The sequence below is a fragment of the Punica granatum genome, chromosome 8 (assembly GCF_007655135.1).
Source record: "Punica granatum isolate Tunisia-2019 chromosome 8, ASM765513v2, whole genome shotgun sequence".
In the NCBI taxonomy this organism is placed as follows: Eukaryota; Viridiplantae; Streptophyta; class Magnoliopsida; order Myrtales; family Lythraceae; genus Punica; species Punica granatum.
The window spans coordinates 14,331,055-14,353,699 of NC_045134.1; the positions used below are offsets into that span (position 1 = coordinate 14,331,055).

At 38.0% G+C, this 22,645-nt stretch overlaps 1 protein-coding gene across 13 annotated transcripts; it reads right to left on the reverse strand.

The window, feature by feature from the left end:
- Positions 1-4,617: 4,617 nt before the first annotated feature.
- LOC116187597 (O-fucosyltransferase 1) lies at positions 4,618-22,645 on the reverse strand. Of its 13 annotated transcripts, none has more exons than XM_031516405.1 (11): positions 16,057-16,149; positions 15,437-15,532; positions 15,248-15,308; positions 12,999-13,182; positions 12,064-12,201; positions 10,726-11,842; positions 10,240-10,524; positions 9,824-10,142; positions 5,745-7,301; positions 5,418-5,592; positions 4,618-5,262 (listed from the first exon to the last, which is right to left on the reverse strand). In XM_031516405.1, the coding sequence occupies exons 4-9, from the start codon at positions 13,031-13,033 to the stop codon at positions 5,830-5,832; spliced, it is 3,366 nt and encodes a 1,121-aa protein (XP_031372265.1). In that variant the 5' UTR covers positions 13,034-13,182; positions 15,248-15,308; positions 15,437-15,532; positions 16,057-16,149; the 3' UTR covers positions 4,618-5,262; positions 5,418-5,592; positions 5,745-5,829. The 13 variants fall into 13 exon arrangements, with proteins under 13 accessions (XP_031372265.1, XP_031372266.1, XP_031372274.1 ...); XM_031516406.1 differs by having other exon boundaries at positions 4,618-4,870; positions 5,064-5,262; positions 5,418-7,301; XM_031516416.1 differs by lacking the exons at positions 4,618-5,262; positions 5,418-5,592; positions 5,745-7,301; ... (3 more) ...; positions 12,064-12,201; positions 12,999-13,182 and adding exons at positions 17,219-17,348; positions 18,204-18,487; positions 18,593-18,716; ... (3 more) ...; positions 21,900-22,068; positions 22,188-22,645 and having other exon boundaries at positions 14,936-15,308; positions 16,057-16,780.

The window sequence follows — 22,645 nt, forward strand, 5'->3', positions numbered from 1 at the left end:
GAGCTAGTTTATCGAGATTAGGTTAGTTTGAGTAGGTTTTAGTTTATTTTTCATTCATTTGCCTTCTTAAAGAGTTTAGGAGTTTTTATTAGTTTTTGGTTTGAGTTTTTGGTGAACTTTGAAGTTAGTTTATTAATAGGTCTTGTGCGGCCTCTAAGTTGTCGGTATTTTTAGACAGGTTTAACTCGACTTTTTGGTGCAAATTGCATATGGATATAAAGCTCATCGAGTCAGGATCATAGCGTTCAAACGGTTTGTCAATCGGACTTTGGACGAGGAAAATATAGCCGAATGAAGTTCAACGCGTCGCCAGAAATTACCAATCCGAGATAGCCTAGACCGCGGATTTGGGGGCCTAGGCCGTGGCTGCTCAGCTCACCTGGCCGAAATTCGCCTTTCTCGAGATTTTTGCATTGGTATTTGGAGAATAAAATGAAGATGAAGATATTTGGATTTATTTGGGTTAATACTGTTGGATTTTAGGAAAGATATTCCTTAATATTTAGGATAGGAAATTGAATTTCAAATATTAGGAAATTAGTTTTGGGTGAGTTTTTGGTATATTGATGCCTTTCTCTTATAAAAGAAGGGCTTAGGCATGCATTCAAGGGGTGGACGACAGAGAAGAGGAAGGTATCATGGAGAAGAAGTCGACTAGGAATTTAAGGAGTTTTCTTAATACTTTTGTTGATATCTTTTGAATTTAATGTCTATGTTGAATTCTTCTATGTGTTTTCTAATTCTTATAGGCTAAATTTCATATGCTAGGATTACGATTGTACCCACACATAATTAATTTGTTTATTTTCTCTTGATCTAATTAGTTTTCGATCTAGATCTATTTATTCTATCTCGTGCTTAATGCTTGCAATTGCCTGGTCAGCAGTTGTTAAGATCTGTTAATCTAGATGAACTTGGAAAGCGGATTTTAGGTTTAGAACAAGGATAGAGTAGCCTAAGTTCAATCTCGAGATTAGTTGATAAGATAGAAATATACTTACACATTTTAGGTAGCCAATTCAAGTTGGAACTTAATGAGTTTAGCTTAATTGTAATTTTCTTATGAATATAGGGGATTGGTTGAGTTAAATATTTTTCCTAAGCAATTCGGAATATTCTTAGGAAATATTTGTGAAATTGAGGTTAGTAGGTCAGGTCTTAATCGAATTAGGAAAAGAGGAAGTAGATTGAATTAGTGAAGTGTGAGGGAAATTATTTTTCTAGGTCGTCTCACCAATTGAATTTCAATTCTTATTTATTTGCTTTATATTTTAAAAACTGATTTTTGACTAGATTGACTTCGATTATGTTGTGATAATTCGAGTGCTAGTAGAACTTTAAGTCAAGTTCTCGTGAGAACGATACTCTATTCATCACTTTATTACTTGCCACTGCCCGTACACTTGCGGGGTTATAAAAACTTCAAACAAGCAACATGCATTGTGTAGCTCATTAAAAATTAATAGCAGTGGTTCGAACAATCTGCGATGCCTACTTCCTTCCTCTCGAAATTCCAGGCATTGATGCCAGTATCATTTTCTTTTTTCTTTTTTTTGAAGAATATAGTAAGTTCAGTTTATTCAAATCGAAGCTGCAAAAGAAAACAGTTGATTATAAGGTCGATGAATTGTGAGCTCGTCCTATCCCGGAGATGTCGGCTATGTCTACCGAGGAGAATGCATCATGTTTGAGCTGTCTGAAATATTGGTTTTTACGACTACTTCGCTCTTTGCCCCTTTCAAGTTCTTGGCGGGCCGGTTCCCGACTAATCATATAAAGAGGACAGATAAAAATATAGTTCATGTTATGGGCCAAACTCAGTGAAACCGACTGAAATTTTCAGAGTTTTTCCGAAAGCGGCCGTGTCATTGACTATATAAAAGACAAAGGAAGCAAGTAAGAAAGTAAGAAAATTCATGATTATGAGAGTTCTACTCTTTAGTCAGAGTCCATTCATTAGACTTTCGGACACCATGATATATGCCGAGAAAAAAATACGAAAACATCAAATTGTTTGACCTGCAAGAATCCATTCTTATTGAAGGAAGCTAATTATCCTCGACTTTTCACAGTCAAAGTGTGACATCTCGAAATAATATTTGTTCAATAAAAGAGGGCTGCGGAAGATCATTCTAAAAGAGGCAGAGGAAGTTGTGAGAGATTCCACCATCAGGAAAGGGAAAAAGCTGCTGCCAGAGATAAACAAAGAATTAAAGAAAAAAGGACCCGAAGAGAGACTTTGCGGGAAATGACATTCCCTGATTATATTATGGACAACCTAACAACCAAGGCTTCAAAGTTTAAACTAATTGCCCTGAGCTTTCTGAGCTATTGTTTCTATACAGTAATTAATAGTCCCTCCCAGGCCCTTTCAATTAATTTTTAGTAAAATCATAGAGCAGAATAGGTTAGATGGCTCGTTTCTATGCTCGATCTGGCAGGTCGACACTAGACTAATGCTATGGAGAACCTTACCAAGGTGTTTACACTCAATTTCTGCACCTAGCATAATTGTGGAGCTCGTGAGACACGTGATGGATAAGATGGATTTTATGGGTGTAATTATGCTCATGAGGCAGCCTGTTATTGATTGGATCGGAAGAGCAAGGCCCCTGCAAGGAAAATGACCCATGACCGAAGCCCAAGATGAGACCCGATCCAAGCCCGCGGCAACACCCCATTTTGGATAGCCGTGTGGAGATTGGGTGGCACAAGGATGAAAGTTGTGGGTTATTTCCAAGCTAAGGTGGAATGAACATGGACGCGTCTCAAGATGGCAAGAAAGGATATATCATTGGTGCTCAATTGGAAATAGATTATTATGCACGTGGCGTCTAAGACATTTCTTGAATGAGGGAGAAGATTATATTGATGGTTGACTTCCATATATAGGAGATATGCATGGAAGATAATGCTGGATATGGATGGATGAACTTTGGATTGACATGATGTTACCTTTCATGTTTAGATTCCCTTATCTTAGTTTTAGCAATTAGGAATAATGGAGATTTATCTCCAAATTTGCTAGACTATTTCTTCATTTTATTAGTATTAAATATTTAGGGAATAAGTGGAGAGAATATTTCCAAATGGATAAGTAATTTCTAGGATAGTCTTTATTTAGTTTCTTCCTATTAGATGTTTCCCGATTACGGTATCTTGGGCTCTATCCTAGGTCAAGCCTGTATATACTGGTTCGGTATTCATTTGTAGCCCCCTTAAACACAACTACACAATATGCATCTTTAATATATCATTTCGTTCCCCTTTATCTTTTACTTTTCTCATATCTTTATGTTCCTTGCACCGGACCTTACATATCTACATTTCCTGCTCTTCAATACCATGCGCCTCTAATTCTTGCACAATGGCGATCATTTACTACCTATCCCTTCTACCCCTTTTTGAGCTTCCGGGTAAGGAACGGGTTTCTACCTAAGCTTAGGTTTCCGAACATAGGTGCTATTTCTCTCGACTTTGCGAAGCTGAGATCCACGCACTACGAATCTTCTGTGGTTCATTGTTGCATTACTCTTAGGGCCGGCCTCCGGGGCATCTATTCCATCGAGTCGAGGGTGGTTCCGGCCTAAGGCTCACATCTTTCGGCTTGCCAAATAGCCGAGACCCGCATCCAGCTTCTTCATCAAAGTTAAGGCTTCCAGGCTGAGGCCAGTACCTGTCACGGGCTAGCTCAAGTTGAGGCCAGTATCTCTCACAGGCTAAGGCTCGACCTTTCCAGCTAAGGTTATGATCATTATCCTCAAGGCCGCCTTCCTACAAGTATCAGGCCACTTAATCACGTGCACGCTTGGGAGGATCTAAGCGGCCTTTCCCTCATGGTTGCGACATCGTCTGAAGCTCATCATCATAGATATTCGATCGATATCATCATCACTATCTCGGAAACCCAGCTGCCGACTAGACCTGCGGACCTCTGGGGCCGTGGCACTCTACGCTCTAGCACGGTGAGGACAGCTGGTGGTTTCGCCCTACGCACTCTTGGGAGAGAGCCATGACATGCTTGGCAAACTCAACACCGGCACACGGCAGCCAGAAAGTGTAGCGCGCAATCTAGGCGAAACACAAGGACGATGAGACTCATCGCCAGCAAAGAGAGAGGAAAAAAAAAATTTGGCCATCAACTAGATTTTAAAATAATACCCCGAGGAAAAGGAATTAAAACAGAGGAAGAGTGAGACTGCAAATGAAGAGCGCAACAGACGTGGAAAAAAATTACACAGAGATCGAACATCAGAGAGGAATGGATATATATCTGCAGACTGTATATTGTGATTAGAACCGATGAAACATAGCACGATAGCTATCAACATTCATGTGGTTTCCGCTGCTAGTCGTCTTGTTCCACTAACGGGATTAGGAGTATGGCAAACAACATATCCTTCACTCAAGCAGAAGATTTAGCCCTTGTTACAGGCGTAACTCAACGAAACAAGTTAAAAGGTTTGAGACAATTACCTGAGGATCCGGTTCACGATGCAGATGACTCTTTACATGTCTCATAAGTTAATTCATAAAACATAACCTACGAACAAATCTTTTAATTTTTCATAAATATATTTCCGGACAGCAAGTCTAGAAGAAATAAAAGCGGAAACATTCCATAAAGTTTTCCAATAAAAACCACAGGGAACATAGTCATAGTTACAATACGACCATTCATAAGTACTTTAAGGATTAAAGAGGCAAAAAGGGCACTGAAGCTGGAACGATTAAGAATTGCGTATCAAATTTCCAATTGCTACTGTTATGGATCGGACCACAGAAGATACACCCATAGATAGCTTCCATGATGACAGATATCTGTTCCGATTAAAGGCACTAAGCTAGTTCCTTTCATTACCAGGGGGTCCTGCAAAAATGTTCAGAGCCAAGAGATTCCCATTATACATATACAATTTTTTAATGCTCATAACTCATCCAGATGCTCAGTTGCTCGACTCAGTGAGATAGTTCAGAATGCCACACCACACATTTTCCAATTTAGAACACGACATAGAGCTCACTGATATGGGAACATGGAAACATGAGATGTGCTTCCTGACCTTGAAACCCATGCCCAACAGGTTCTGTACCAGCTCTGCATCATTCCTCAATTAACGGATGACTGAGAATATACTCCTCCTTTTTCAGCAGTGTAAATGCACGTCAATTAGACAAAGATCTTCTGAAAATTCATTCCAGAGATTTTAGTCTCCTGATTCGCAGTGTTTTCAGTGACAACAGTTTCTTCAACTCTTTCTCCTGCATCCCAACTCAAAAGAAAGAAAAGGAACATATGAGTTCTACTATTGGTCTCACAACTGATTCGACTAATGCCATCCTCGGCGAAACTGAAAAATAGAAAGCACTATCAATCCATTGAATGGAGCCCTGGGAAGATATAATAAGATGGAAACCTGGACCTCCTCCATTTGACTTGGTAGCCCTCTAGAGCTTGCCCAGCTGCTCAAGGCCTTGTTGTATAGTCGATGATGCAGCCCGATGGTGCTGCTTCATGACCTCCCTGCCGGTTGCTAGCTCAAAGGTACGGCTGATAGAAGGTCACCAGGCCATGGAGCCCCAATGGAAGAGCTGTTGAGTATTAAATGTAAAAAATTCACCACCTATGCACGTCCTCATGAGTACTTGCCATCATCTCATCAACTGTCTGCACAGACATTCTGGCTCGCACAAATCTGGATGAATAAAGGAAGTTTGACCAGCACGTCAGGAACAGGACATACCGCTAGATCAGAGATTTGTTGTGTTTCTATATCCACTGCTTTGATCATACGTCAGTAGAGTTCAGAGTTGCTGAATTCAACCACCTCAATCCAGATCTTTGTTTCGCCTGGAGAAGGGTTTGAAGTTTACCATATCTTCACAATCACACGAAAATACGCGAAGAACTTCCAGGAATTCCAATTCACTGATGTTGTCAATGCCTTTGAACTTTTCGCACTGAAAAATCTCAATATGTCTTAGCTTTTTCAACTTCGACAGGTTCTCTAATCTCTCCAAGCGATCACAGAAGCCAATCTTTAACGATTGCAAGGACTCCAATTCCCCCAGCTCCGGGATTTCGACTATCAAATCTAACATAGAAACTTCCAAACTTTGCAAGTTCTTTAGATGCGATAGACCAGATACAGTCTCCAGATAGCTGCATCCCTCCACGAACAGTCTACGTAGACTTTCTGGCAAGTGAAACCCATCGAGATGCCTAAAGTTGCAGCACTCAAAAGAGATGTAACTCAAGGAGTCCAACTCTCTGATTCCAAGTTTTCCAACTATGTCATCTTCCATAGAGCACTTGTGGATTTCTAACTCTGACAGATGACTTTTCAAATTGGAAAGTTGTGGCAGTTTGATCCTTTCCTCTAAGCGTGTAAGAATCAACGTTGACAAGTTGGATGGAAGAGGTGGGCAAGACTGCAAATGTGAGCCCCTCAAAGTAAGTTTCTGTAGCTGAGAGAGGGAACTGATCTGCTTAGGAAAGGAAGTGATGTTCATATCCAATGTCAAATCCACTAGTCTGTGTAGCTTCCCTATCCCCCTCAACTTGGAAGGTCGTACTTGACCTGATTCATTGTACCTGCGGCCGTAATTTATTAGAACCAATCTGACTAAATTCTTCAGCTTAGAGAATTTTGGAACTCTTTGCAGTGAGGGCGATGAGACATATAGTTCGGTCAAACTGGTGGGAAGCTTTGGTGGCAATACACAGATGGCAGTGTACAGTAAATTCAAGACCCTCAAGCGGGTGAGCCCCTCGATTGTTGATGGAATCTCTGCGAGTAAATGACACAAATCAGCATTCAGCACTTCAAGGCTATTTAGCATCCCGATGGAAGATGGCAACTCCTTAATGTTCCTAATTCCGACCATCCTGATGACTCTCAGCTTCTTTAGATTCCAAACAGTATCAGGTAGTTCAGTAATTCTTGTCTCTGATATATCCAACTCAACCAGTGATCTTAGATTCCCCAATGAATCTGGAAGCTTCTCCAGCCTTTCACAGCCATTTAACACGAGGATCTTAAGCCTCTTTAGCATCCCGATGAAGGATGGCAACTCCTTAATCTTCTTCATTCGAATCTTGATGACTCTCAGCTTCTTTAGATTCCAAATAGTATCAGGTAGTTTAGTAATTCCCGTATATGATACATCCAACTCAGTCAGTGATCTTAGATTCCCCAGTGAATCTGGAAGCTTCTTCAGTCTTATACAGGAATTTAATTTGAGGACCTTAAGCTTCACTAGTGTTCCAATTGTCTGAGGTAATTTGGCAATGTCTATATCTGAAAAGAGATGCAACTCAACCAATGATTTCATATAAGGCATGTGTAATGATAGGCGACAAAGTTTCACAAGCATACCAATGGACCCGTTGTAATATCCCAAATTTTTACGTCGTGTTTATATATGTATATATAGATAGATATATATATATATATATATATGTGAATATGTTTCTCTATTTGATGGATTTACCATCCAACGATTTTCTCTCCAACTGATTCCTTGAAATTAATATAGTATATATGTATATATTGGTTTATGAGAAAGAATTTGTTTTTTATTTATTTTTTAAAAAATTAATAAAATAAGCTAGAAGTTTAACTTTATGTGTCAATATTTCTCTTAATCTCATTAGCTCATCATCATCTGTCACTGCTTTACTTTTGTGCTCTTTATATTTGACCTCTTCCATTAATTCATTCATTTCAAACATTTTTCATAAACTGAGAGAGGGAGAGAGGTCAACAGATGACGTGGAACAAAGAGCTTTGAGTACAAAAAATGAAAATTATTACAGAAAATTAGAAATCAATCATTCTTTGGTGAGTTTTTTCATTTTCATAGTTTTTTTCTTTTCACTTCCAATTTTCGATCTTAATAATACGAAAGTTGAAACCCACAAAATCTCAGTTTTTTCCCTCTTTTTGCACTGATTTGCGAGTTCTCCATGAAAACTGTTAGTCTTTATCATCTCTTTGTGTTTTGGTTGCTATTGGGTGTCTATTATTGATCACTGATGGCTCTTGAAGATGAGTTGTCTAAGTTCTTTTTCTGACTGATGATTATCATCAATCTTATACATTGCTTTTCACTTTCATCTTGCCATACTCGAAGTTTCTCTCTTTAATTTTTTTATTGACAATTTCTTTTCAGATTGGTGGATCTATCCCGTACAACACAAGGACTCCATGAATAGTGTAACACTCGGTTATTGAATGAAATTTTCTCGAATTATTGAATTATTTTTTCAAATAGCAATTTTTTTATTTTTTTAAAATATAGATAGATATATAGATTTGTGGGATCCGTCACTATTTTCTTGAGTTTTTTCAGCTTTTTTGTGAAAATGAATATTTAAATTTTATTTTTAGATTTTTCAAAATGTGTAAATTTGTGGGACTAGTCATCATTTTATTGGGTATTGAACTTTTCTCAAAATGAATTTCTCAATTTTCTAAAGTCTATAGATACAGATTTATGGAACCAATAATTATTATCTTGATTTTTTAATTTTTTAAAAACATTCAATGAAACATTTAAAAAAAAGTGTGTTATATTTTAACTTTTTAGGAAAATAATTTCTTTATCTTTTTTAAAAATAAAATATTTTATGAAAAATTCCATATAAAAAAAACGGGTAAGTTTTTTTTAAAATATTTTAAAAATTAATCTTTGATTTGGCAATATATTTTTTGTTTTTATTATCTAAGTAATATTTAATAAAATTGATCTTTTTATTTAAGATAAAAAATATTATTAAATCACATCAATATTGTAATTAAAATAAATATAAATAATATATATAACAGTTTTAAAACATGCATATAATATACAATAAAATTGTTAAAAGAAATAAAAACATATCACATTTTACTCGGTGCAGCGCACCGCTCTACAACTAGTATAATATAAAGCAGAGTTTGGTGGGCTAGCCAAAAGGCCTCAAAGGCTCCATTGCTGGATAAAATTTTCTAGGATATTTTAGTTTTTTTAATTTTTATATTAATTTTTAATAAAAATAATTTTTTACTTTTTTAAAAATATTTTATGATAAGATTAAATTGTCTTTGTTTTTTAGCATTTTTAATTTTTTAAATAATTTTAATATGAACTACCTTTTTAGTTTTTAAAAGACATTTTATTTAATATATAATATAGATATATTAGTAAATATTTCTCCTATATAATATATTTCTTATGTTAATATATAGTCGCACAACTATCTTTAATATAAGCTTTTAATGAATTTTTGAATTTTTAAAATTGAATGAATATTTTTATTAGAAATTGATGTAATAGAATATTTTTGAAATTTTTTGAAAAGATTTTATCTTCTACATAATGTTTGACAATCTTGAATTTTTTAATCAAGATAAAATTAATATCTAATCATATCAATACTAACCTTAAAATAAATATATTTATACTTGTATCAAAATAAAAATAATTATACTTGTATCAAAATAAATATATTTATACTTATGATACAACTATATATTTTACTTACTTTATAGGTGAAATTCAATTAACATCAGTCAATATATATAGCTAATACAATATATATCTTTATTGATTGTAAATTGCGATTTATAATAGTTTGAAATAAGCATAAGGTATATAATAAAATTGATCAAAAGAAAAATGATATCACATTCTACTCTGTGCAACACAGTCTTTACAACTGGTACATATAAAAAGCACGTAAAAATTCAAGATATTAGTGCACTGAAAAAAATTTGGGACATTACATTGCCTCACTAGATATATATATGTCAAAGAATAGCAAAGATTTGGAGATTACCAATTAGTTCTGGGATTCCGAAAGTGTGGGACTCTTGGGGATCTCTCATTTGGGAAGTCATAGGCCAATTTGAATTAAGGCAAACAACTTGAAGGCTGTCTAAACAACATAATTCTTCCGGCAAGCTTCTCAGAGAAGTACACACTGAGAGATCCAAGTGTTTTAGGCCTCTCAACTTACCAATTGATGGATCTATTTCAAGCAGGTTCTCGCATCGTCTAAGAATCAACCTCTCTAGACTCAAATACTTGGAAAAATCAGGCGTTTTCGTCAAGCGATAGCAACATGTAAGGTCGAGAACTTTCAATCTGCTTCCCATCTGCAGACCAAGTGAATATCATAAGGTAAGATAGGCAATTGTTCATTGTAGGAGACAAAATAAGTGGATGTACTGACTCCTATTTGAGTTATTTTACCCAAATCTGGTTCCATCCACCCCAAGTTTCGCTTATGGTACTCCACGAGAGGTCAAGAATGACAATATTCCTCAAATATAAATCAGTTCCCATGAAATCCCTGGGATGGCTTCGCCAGGAAAGCCACATTAGCTTCGGCAGAAAGTGCTTTGGGTGTCCTGAAAAGTTTGCACTCCAGCACTCAAGATATCTCAATTTTCGGAGACTTGAAAGTTCTTTCGGGTTGAAGGTGTATCCATAAGAGTCATCATAGTGAATACGCAGCATCTCAATGTTTTCTTTGTCCTGTGAAGAATATGAAACCGCAAGAGAACATATAAGCAATACTAATCAACTAGAAAAGCGTCGTGCTATGGTACCCATTTTCTCATAAAAATCACGTAGGACGGCCATTTTAGGAAAAAACCAATATTGCAAAAGCAAACCGCGACCTCTATTTGGAAAATGTATCAAAAGTTAATTTTCTTTTCTTCAATCTCCTTTTACCTCTTCTTCCCGTAGCACTTTTAAAGCATCCTCGGGCATCCACAATCTGCTGCTGCACTTCATAACGTCCTTGAATCTCTCATCAGCGACGATTTTCCTTCCAAGGTCCCGCAGCTGATCGTGCATCCATAATTTTTTTTTTATTCCATCCCATCCCTTTTCTTCTATGATTTTTACCAGGGACATGTGGACGAGCACTTTCAGTCCCATCTTTGGATCGAAATCACAAGCTTCCCACATGTAAGTAGGATACTTCCTATCATAGTTGATGAAAAAACACGCGATATCAAGAAATATCTGTTTTGTCCCAGGATCCAAAGCTTCGTAGCTAATCATTAGCTTGTCTTGGACATCTGGGTGAGGTACCCTCTCCAACCTCTTGATTGTGTCAACCCAATCTTTACGGCGCTTGTCCCGAAGAAGTGAACCCGTGACCTCCAGAGCCAGAGGAAGTCCCCCGCTACTTGCAACGGCTTTCTGCAAGAGTCTGAGGTAGTCGTTCGGAGGGGGGTATTTTTCAAAGGCATGCATGCTGAAAAGTCGAAGAGCTTCTTCAGGTTTCATTTCCTCCACTTCCAAAGTGTAAACTCTTTGTTGTTTGATCTCTAGAACACGCTGGTCCCGGGTAGTGACAATAATTCTGCTTCCAGAAGCGAACCAGCTGGCATCCCCTGTCAGATTCTGGATCTGCTTCCAGTGACCTACATCATCAAGAACAATTAGAACTCTCTTTTGCACAAGCATTTCCCTTATCCTCATGATCCCATCATCCACATCCATGATTTCCACTGATCCGAGACCAAGATTGTTTAACAGTTGTTTCTGCAAACGTTCAATACCATGCTGCCGGCTTGATTCTTGGACATCAGCAAGGAAGCTACAATTAGCAAAACGATCGCAGAGCTTATTGAAGACAACCTTGGCTAGAGTAGTGTTTCCAATCCCACCCATCCCGTGGACCCCAACAAAACGTACATCAGACGATTCAATATCTAACAGCTTCATGAGAGCTTCCACTTGATCATCCCTTTGAACTAAATAGTCCGTCACACATTTATGTTTCACCTTCAACTTCATCGAAACCTCTCTGGCAAAGAACCTAGCAAATTCTCCGTAGCTGCCAGAGAGAGAGAGAGAGATATCTTAATTTATATTGAGATCAAACAACTCGAATCAATAGTTTTCTTTGAATCATTTTTCCTTTTTTTCCAAAAGGTTCTGATAATCTAAGTAGAACAAGAGAAAAGGAACAACTGTGTTTACAATGGTAGAATGTCTACAAGGCCAAAAAACAATAACAGTTTGAAGAATGAGAAAGTTCAATAATAAGAATTTTACCCTTTATCCTTCAGTTCCCATCCTTTGATTTTTCCGGCTTCTCGAAGTGCGTCCTCCCACTGCTGCACCATGTCCGGACCGAACTTCTTCCTGTGTATCGACAGAACTCCAGCGTACAGCTCCGTCTTAAGTTTGGATCTTTATCCCCAAAAGAAATAGAAAAATGGACCTTCATCATCTTTCATCAGAAAAAAGAGAAACTTCATCATAAGCTTTAATTTTAAGAATGATTTCAAATGGCAGCGAGTTTCATATTTAGAGCGAATAGAAACAATTTATTGAGTTCTCACGAATACTCGCGCCAATAACAGTCTTGTTCAAAATATTTAAAATAGCAATTAAAGTCTGAAATCTATCTCTTTTGTGCCTTCTAGAAGAATGGAAAACATGTGTAGTCGATTTTTGACAGAGTGTGGCGTCTCGACCAAACCCATTTGCTAGAAATTTTTGGTTGTGAGATAATGTAGGAGCTGGGCAATTTCATGGAAATCACAACAATGTCAGAGCTAATCTAGAAGATTAATCAGTTGTAGCATTATGATGAATGAAACAACAGACAAATGGTTCAAGTCGGCCAATAAATCGGTCATGGACAATGCACCTATTTGGCTGGTGCTGAGATCCTGGTATAAGGCAATTTTCTGCGATTATGTGTTTTTACATGTAATGTCATTCATCCAATAAGCCATATCAGTTGCTTTGTAGCTTATTTGTCGGCCTGAAACTAACTGCCAACATCAGCTTAGTGAACATGCGCCCAAGGCTATCAAAACCCAAGCCACAAGCAATATGTCACCTGGGAATATCAAACCTGAAATGTAAATCAGATCAACGCCCAACTCATGAGATCAAGCAACGTAAAACATTGGTGCAAATTCTCGACTTTATTCAGCAACAGCAACATCAGAACAGGGTAGTTTTTGTACTGAAAGCACCTCCACCAAGGCCAGGGAAACACCTCTTCCATCATAGCCCATCACTTTGTTTTACGATAGGGAAGAAGCTCAGGGTAATGGGTCGAGTCTCAGGAAATTCTTTCTTGAACACTTCACTAGCGTACTTCCAGTTGATACCTAGCTTCCATATGTTCTTCAGATAGTCTGGCCTCACATTCTTGTCCTGCAGCAAGATATGAAGAATAGATTAATGTGAGAGAAACTTTAACTGAACAAGAGATCAATCAGACATTTGTGCAGTAGAGAATTGGAGTCATTTCCAGTATCACCCTTGACAAGTATGATTTTGATATTTAATAATGTGAAAACAACCTTGCGAACAGCTATGAATTTTATAAAATAAACAACATCTAGTTTCCTAAAAATGAAAAAAGTTATAGAAACAGAAACAAGTTTTAGAAAAAGAAAAAGTAAAATGCAACCTAAAATTTTTCAATCAAAGCAATGGAACAATCTCATGGTCATCAGTAAGTTCCTCTTTGGAAGTTGTTTCGCCGAAATTTCGCGACCCTCCTCTTCGGCTGGCCGTGTGTGGCGGATCAATTGCCCATCAAGTGGCAGGGTGCAGTCCCAAGAAGTTAGTGGCAAAACCACCACCAGCCGACCTAACCAAGCAAGAGCATGGAGCCATGGCCTGGGGGTCCGTAGGTCTAGTTGGCAATTGGATTTCGAGGTTGCGTTGTCATAGAAGATGAGATATTCCCCAAGATGGAGAAACCTTATCAACGTTAGTAACGTCCACGTTCATTCTAGCCTGTGCTTGGAAGCAGTCCCATAATTTCCATCCTTGAACCACCTACCCATTTCACGGCTATCTGAGTTGGGTAGTGTCGCGGCTTTGGGGATAAAATTACGTTAATGCTTATCCTTGAGCACTTACATTAATGCTTATCGTGCTTGGATAAAATTGAGGATTTGATGGACGAACTAACATTGCCTTCTGTTCATATCATATCTTAGCTTCTTCTTTTTTTTCTAAGTAACTTGGATTTAATTTGTTGAAGGCAAATCATTTTCATTTAATAAAGCTATTTATTTTTTAAATTTAGGAAATTCACAATTTTATGCATTATCTCTTCACAATTATTAGAGTAAGTATCAAATAGAAAAGAACTTGATCGCTATAACCTATCGTTCACAATGTTGGAGCATGACATTTGAAGAGGAAAATCCGAAAAAAATTAAATTGCAATCTTAGAATTGTGAATAGAACTGAATATCATCGGAGTTGATTTGTAAAAGAAAAAAAGAAAAAAAGTTGAAAAGAGTAATAGAATATATTAAAATTAGGGGGTAAAATTTGTAACTCTCCTTTAGTGTATACTAGATGTTGCTCGCACGATGCAACGGGTGAATAATTTTATATTTATAAATAATGTCTGATAGTTACTAATGTTTTCCGAATTCTTAAAAAAAAAAAAAAAAAAGTGATACGTAATGTTGCACAGTGCCCTTATTATCGTCGTAGTTTTAGTATTAGCAGTTCTTTTAGTGAAGCTATTTAATTAAATCACATTAGATGCTCCCTTCCAACCCACATTCAATGTCTTTTTATCTTTTTACATGCATGTTCCTTTTTTTTTTTTTTTGGGGTTTATATACGTCCCTATAAGTTTTATGGGCAAACCATGTGATCCCAGGGCCATCACTGTTTAAGTCAAATGGATATTACTTCCGCACGGCAGTTCATGCTTACCATCTTTTGTTGCAAGCACGCATCTCCGTAGAATTTACGCAAAGCTGTTCATGCTAAACATCTTTTCCTTTAGTTGAAAATGCAGAGAGCTAATGATTTTAGTTATTCAACCAATTACCACCACGGGTTATGTCCAGTTAACGGTGGCTCTGTTTTGTTTGAGGACAAAGAAGAACAAAGAGGAAATAGAGAATAAACTGCTGTGGATGATGGAAGCAACTTGCGCTAAAGGAGGCACTAACAAATCCACATTGATTATGATATGGCAAGCCAACCCAGAATCCTTAGTCTTTTATGCCCAGACCATGAGGCTTAAATCATGACAAAGAACCTTATCGAAGACCCGAGTAGAAATAGTCGGTGAATACTAAACTGCATATGCAAAGAATAATCTACACTCTCTCCCCCCTCCCCCCTCTCTCCCTCCCTGCTGTAGAAATCGCAAGGGATTCTAAGATAATTTTACATAGCGATGTGCCATAATTCGTAACAGAAATGCAAGGTTAAAATGAGTTCATATCGATAACCTCACCTAAGTCCTAAGGCCACTGCCAACAGATCCAGAATGCTCTTCAAGAACCGATTTGTAGACCCTGCAAAGACAATCAACCAAAATTTTCCAAGACGGAATTAGAGATGCAATGAAATAATGAAAAAGAACAAAAAAAAATCCTCTTGAGACATCAATCTCAGATTCCAAAAGTAGGGGGGACAGTCGTACTCTCGTGGAAGTATCAAATTAGATAGTCATTTCAGACAAGATCCAACTGATGCCTTTCCTCTCCCTCATAGTTTTCCCCCCTTATAGATCCCGTCACTGTCTCAAAAGTCATTCATTACAGTCAATCAAATCATCAAACTGGCTCCCTCCTCGAGATAGGTCAAAGTGTTGTTTGTTATTAAGAAAAAGATACAAAGACATGAAAAAGAGGGTAGAAAGATTACTGAATTTACAAAATAAGTTGCAAGGCACTCAATTACATTAAAATTTTTGCTTCTAATTGATGGATTAAATGATATCCTAGGGCTTTCGGGTCCCATAACGAGTTTAAGTTGTCCTTCTCTCTCTTGCTAAACTGAACTCTGACCAACCTAGCTTTTTCCCCCATCAATGATGAACTCTTGTGGGCCAATGGATAACTTAAGAGACCGTGGAATAACGCAAGTCCGGGCTCCATATGAAGCCCATATAGATGGCTACATATATACAGAAAGGCAAATCTAACACACAGTACTATCTCCTATTCAATCCATCCCTTGAACTAATTGACCAATCCTAAGTTTTCAAACAAACTTCCTATATATTACTTTTACCAAATGGAAAACACAGGAGGAAATTACCTGAAAGTTCAAGAACCATTGCTTCCAATGGGGTCTTCAAATATTTCAATGGCAGGAATACTCAGAAAAGAAAAAATGAATTGATAGTCACCCGAGGCATTTCTCATCTTTCTGCCACCGAAACTGTCGAATTTGTCAACGCTGCAGATTCCAAGTCATCAGTTGCTTCTCTCTCCAACCTACTGTCCAGAATTTCCATGACATTATCAGGCGGACATTTATGCGCCGGATTCTGAGCTGACATCTGGCAGAAACATTCAGGCCAAGAATTTGTGTAGAAAGACTCGGGAGGGATCCGCTTATGGGGGCCACCAAAGTTCGTTTTCAACATAACTTGTCTGACAGCTTCATCAAAACCTGCTACTCTGCCCTTCTCCCGATTGATGAAAATTGGGGCCAGACCCTTTCTATCAGGTCTCAATGTGGTACGAAACCCATAATAGAGGCGGTGACCCAGAAGATTGTTTGCAAAGTTGCTTGGGCCATCATAAGTAGGCATGAAAATGTCTGAGAGTAAGCAGACCATGTAATCTACAGCAGACCCCAGCAGTCCACGGGTGTTCTCCACAAGCTCCTCTGAAGGATCCACGGAGCTATGATTCTCAAGGCGAGGGAATAGATCCCTAAAAGGTTTCATGAATCGCTCTCCTCCAAATAGTTCACCTGCAGCTAAATAAATCCTTGTCGAGTTGTCAAACCCAAGTGCTCGTAGAATTAGACCAACCTGCAGTGATAAGAAAGACAAAGTATGGCATCTTAATACATCGAGGACTCGGCAATTGGCGCTACGAAAATGAAGAGGGGTATAAATGAATACAGAGAATGTGGAGCTTAAAGTCGCCAATGAAGTGATACAACATTCAATTTTATTAGATACATTAATAGGTAGGTTTTGAACCTAATTAAATGCCTTTTCAATTTATTTTCACATAAACTCTCTTAAAGGTGTCAGTCCACTGTCTCCTTGCTCTCTTCCTATAGATAAGTGCTGTGTTAACTATCTTCTCTAAGCACTTTGTTTATTAAGTTTTATCAAGTGTTACCCAAGTACGTATCATATTGAATGAGCCGTTTTTCCTAGGCAGTCTACAATATAACTTTATTATTCAGTTTTCTACTTGACAAGAATATCAAAAGCAGAATGAGAAACAAACTTTATCACCTCTTCAGGAGTTAGGGGGCATTTTCCAATGGCCCTTCTTTCGCTGTACACAAGTCTTTTCTCAGCAAAATTTTCTTGTCGATATTTTTTCAAGATTTTCTGCTCCTCGGGTGTGAAAATATCAAAGCACCTGTACACAGATGCAATCAGTTTGAGAAATAGCACACTAAAACTAATTTATTTATTTTCTGGATAACCGCACTTTACTGCGCACAAGAATATTGACGCAGAATTTCACAATATCTCTCAACAATGATCACGAAGGACCTGGAGTCCTTTATTTTTTTTTATTTTCCTCCTTCTGCTCATCCTTTTTATTATTTTTATTTTATTTTCCCTGAAAAATGGGTACTGTAATTCATGACAGCCAAACCCAGTTCAGTGAAACCCCCATAGACCCATAAAGTGCGGCAATCCCATATTTCCGAAGGATGAAAATTACCCAAGCAGTTACCATTCATAAAATCTCTTTCATCTTATGCCCTTCAAAAACATGTTGAAGTTTGGAGGCCCAGCAAAACCTTATATTAGCTTATCCACATCTTCAGAATCAACACAAATCCAGCAATTTAAGAAAATGTCCAGTTTAAACCCATGCATATCTTTCCACTACTAACATGGACAACAGATCACAAAGTTTTGCCAATCTACATGAGTAAAAGGAATGAAAAAAATTTAGAATGAGCTGCATTATCATTTCATCACTCCTGACTCTTAAATGCAATATGAATCTTAAAAAGAAAATGCAAGATTTAACATAGGATCAGCCTGTAAATCTATCAAATGGGAGTTTTTACATCAAAAAAATGTCCAATAAAAAATGATAAAGACATTAAATACATAAAAAAAATCAAGCACGATGGTACTTCTGGCATCCAGCAGATACCACAGGCATATAGCTAACTAAAATGTGCAATTCTCAAATCCTCTATAATAAGATGTAGATAATATTCCAAGCTTTATAACATATAAGAGGAAAACATACCCTGCAAATGCCAGCATATCCATCTCAAAGCGAAGATGGATTGACATGAAATGACCTTGTGACCGAAGTTTGTCAACTATTGATTTACTGAGCTTCATGATGTTTGGCTTGAATCTTAGAGCATGATAATTAACTCTGCACCTCAATCTCTGGTACTCAGGGTTGTTGATTTCTTCAGCCAAGCGGTGTGAAAAGGGAGTCAGATATATCGCACCATGCTCTTTCATTTTCTCCAGAGCAGTAGTAGTATACCAACTGATAGGAGCATCTCTAGGCGGACGTAGCTGAAAACCAAATACAATGACAACATAGGATACTTGATTCATGCCTATACGTGGTGTAACCTAATTAAGTGAAAACGTGGGGAAGCTTGTAATCAGATAACTCACCTGATAAGCTTTAATCTTCTTGGTTTTTCCATTTTTGCGGACCTCTGGAATCTTTTCCACTATACGTGCATCATACCTCAATGTCTTGATGAAATGTTCAACATCATATATACCTTGAAAACCACTATGGCAAGTATATAAGTAAGTATAGGTGTTACAGTATTTTAATCCCCAGAAATAATATATAATGCTGCCAATATTAACATGTACCTATCATCATGCCAGAATGAATTTGCATCCAGCTCAGGCAGTACAAGGGTAGCATTCATGATCCGTGCAGCAAGAACAGCATTACAAATCTAAAAATGCCCAAAAGAGATACAAGTAAGTTGGCGTGCATCAACATGTCCAAATTATGTATACTAATGTTATTCATACATGTTGACTTTGTAAATGAGAAAACAATTACAAAATCAAGAAGTGATGAAAGATTACCCTATGAAACTTGAAGGAAAAAGGGTTGCCTAATGCCACTAAATCCAATATTACTCTTTCTTTTTACTGCCAATTGACACAAAAGGGAAACAGATCCATAATTTGGCATTCATGGAGAATAATACACCACAAACATCACCCACCCCTGTTAATCCTGGAGTACACAAATCTATTCACTAGTCAGGATGATATACTATTATTCTCCTCTCAGTAAGTCCGCCCTGAAAACCAGATAACAATTGCATATCCATCTGGATTTACAACTTAATCATGAAAACTTACAAGTTAAACTCTTGATCTCACACAAAAGATTTCAATTCCAAGATGTTAGTGTGTTTGGTTTTAGAGTTGAGTTGAGTTGAATTTTGATTTTAATTGGTTTGTAATGATTGTGATGTTGAATTATGAAAAAAAGTGTGAAAAAGTAATGAATAGTTGAAAAAAAGTAATGATTGTATTGTTGAATTGTAGAAAAAGTAATGAATAGTTGAGAGAATTTATTATTAAAAATTGAATTGAATGGTTAAAAAAATTGAAGAAAAATGAAAAAGTAATAATTGTGTTGTTGACTTTTGTTGTGTAGTGAGTAGAGTTAAAAATTAGAGTTAAAATCTTAAAATCGGATTTAGAAATCAAACAGGGCATGATAAAAAGATTTTATTCTGGGCTCAACATCCAATATCAACCCCAATGTCCTTAACATAGTGTAATAGAACGCATCTTATCAAATCAGATGGCATGATAAGACCTCCCTTGAACTTTAAATAAACCAAGACTGGAGCTCAAATCCTCCAATAGCCAACAAACAGTGAGAAAACTTAAAAAAGGTAATAAGTTCACACAAATCAACTGCCTGCCACTGGACAATGCAATATCAATCAGTACACGGATCTAGTGGTGAAGTTCTGTATTAATTTTTTCAGGTTTGCCTATGGATGTACAGCATAGACGAGCACGAGCTATATCTAGTAGAGTTCTCAACTTTTTATACTAGATTCTTTATCCAATCTCTTTATTATTAGCGACGAAAAAGAGAACCTATGGCAGGCGAAATGTCACGTAGACCTAACATATTGATTTTTAACAATCACGAAGAAAAAGATATTAGGAAAATCCAATTTAGACGGAACTGCTAGTTTCCATTTTAAGAGGAATATGTTATTTGTTAAGTAAAAGGGTAAGACTAGCAAAGCGTTTAATTTGGAGTATGTATCCAAAAGACGAAACGGATAATGCATTAATTTTTGTCAACCCATGACCTCACCCTTACCCTAAAGAAAATGGAAAGAGAGAGAGAGAGGTAGACGATGTATATGCTGCAAGCAATGAAATTGATCTTGACATCACTGCCAATGAAAAACAATGAAATCTTCTTAACCATGGGCAACTGCTAGCATCTAAAATGCTTAAATCTAGAGATCAAATGAAATAGGAGTCTGCAATACACTAGTAGTTACACTGGATCTGGATCCATCTATATGTATGTACATTATTTTCTTTTCGACCCATGCAATTGAGATTGAATTAAGTATGACTGTTTTCCAGATGCTAGTCAAAACATCCCAACAGAATAATAATCAAGAGCATAGCTAGAAAAAAGCAATACAATTTAAGCAAGAACATGACACACACCGCACTACGTTGCTGGTTTAATCCACCATTACAGCGTACACGCAGATAACCATGGCCTTCAGTTGGAGGAGCTGCCACAATATAACTGAATACAGATCAGCTAAACTAGTTCAGTAAAGATTACAAAGGATGAGCCTCAAAAAGGAAATTGCACTTACGGGGCCAATCAGATCTTGGAGCAGATGATGGCCTCCAACCGCCAGAGTCAGCAGTTTCCCAAAGTTTGTCTACACTAACCTGATCAATTAGGAGGTAAAGATAGGTCATATCGTGACATCGAAATTGGTTAAAGAGTTCATCAGAATCCACAAAGGACATCTAAAGTAACATTTGGAATACCATATCAATGCAGCTTTTGCTGCTCATGTGCAAGTGGTTCATAACAACATAAACCCCTATAATTCCTTCATGTGACCAATGGGGATAAATTTACATTCTCCTTTTGCTTCTGTTTACAATTGCCCTCGACTCAACTGAATAACCATTAACATATTTCAGAGACGCTAGCAGAACTCTAAATACACTAGAAAATGATAAACCTACTATACTAAAACCTGGGGAAGCATCTTTTCTGTGATCTGGTCAATGTTTTCAGCTGAAAACCTACTAAAACCCAGCACCTAATGTCTCTGGTGGATGATGACCCTATATGGTTTCATACACAGAATCCACCTCCTTCACTCAAGTTTCACAAGTCAGCAACAAAGAATTAAAGGAAATAGCAAACGCACAGGGTACATCCATATAACATCCTGAAGCTGAACTCGTTTGTCCTTCTCTTTGCGTGATGAATCCTAATTACGACGTGAATCCTTATTACGACGCCAAGAAACAAGTCCCTAGTCTCTCTTGCACTAAGCAACCTTTTTGACACAGTCCCCGATAAAACTTGGGACACCACTCAGACAGTTCAGCACGTCTCGCTATTCATTTGAGCATTTCCGTGGACAAATCAAGCCTCCAGAAGATGGAAACAAGATATGCGGAACAGAATCAAAACATGATTTACTCTGTGTCCTGCCTATGATTAATGATAAGTGCAGGCTACCAAAATAAACATCTTCAGATTGTACTGCATATTCTTCGAAACACTTACGCCTCCTTTACAAGCAAAAGAGTCCCACATTCGATAAGATGACCGACAGTTTTTTGAACAGACAAGATCGCCTGACTGTTCAACATAGATTTCTGTCTCATTTCCACGGGGAAAGATCACAAGAAGCAGGCTAGCTGAACCAACCTCTGAAGGAGAACCGGATGCCGCGCTGCTGCCGCCGCCGCTCAAAGTCGAGAGGAAGAGAAAGGAGAGAGTGCAGATGGCGAGGACGAGGAATGCGAGGGACACCTTCCCGAACATCCCTTTGAACCCGCCTCCCTGCCTCGTGTGCTGCCGATGGTGAAAACCCGGCCTGCGACCGAAAACAATGAGATAGGGTGGGTCAGCAACACGGGGGAGATGGCTCCAGTAGTTGTTTCTTCCCGGGAAATTCAGGATCAGGATTTCGCTGATCGAGATGCGAACCGCTACCTCCTCATTGTTGCGTGTATTCCCAGGAAAGTGGAATGGAGTGAAGATCTGCAGGATTTCGACTCCGATCCGAAGATGGATCCCTCTCTCTGTGTCCCGTACCCTAGTCGCCTCGCAGCTCAGCTCTCTCGATGTGGTAGCTCAGCTCTCTCGGTGTCTCAGCTCCCGGGCATAGAGCGAGAGGGAAGGTGGAGGTCCCGTCCCGGAGTAAGGTGCAGCTCTCGGAGTCGTCTGCCGCAGAGCAGCGCAACCCAGCTCTCGGAGTGAATCGAGTTTGGTTGAGAAGAGGGCCAAGAGGCGAGGAGGATGTCGGGAGGAAGGTGGAGTCGTGTCGGTCGCCGTCACGGAAGTACCGCCGTCGGTGGCTCGCAGCGGTCTGTAGCCGTGGAATTGAGAGAGACAGAATTCGAGAGAGGAGAGAGAGAGAGAGACAGGACTGATAGTGTGAGTCGTTGAGA

Coding starts and splice junctions, on each gene's coding strand:
- LOC116187597 (XM_031516407.1), bottom strand. CDS start 13,033: ATGATGGAAGAGGTGTTTCCCTGGCCTTGGTGGAG. Junction 11,843..12,063: donor TGGGAACTGAAGGATAAAGG/GTAAAATTCTTA, acceptor TCTCTCTGGCAG/CTACGGAGAATTTGCTAGGT. Junction 7,302..9,823: donor CGGAATCCCAGAACTAATTG/GTAATCTCCAAA, acceptor ATCTCTTTTCAG/ATATAGACATTGCCAAATTA.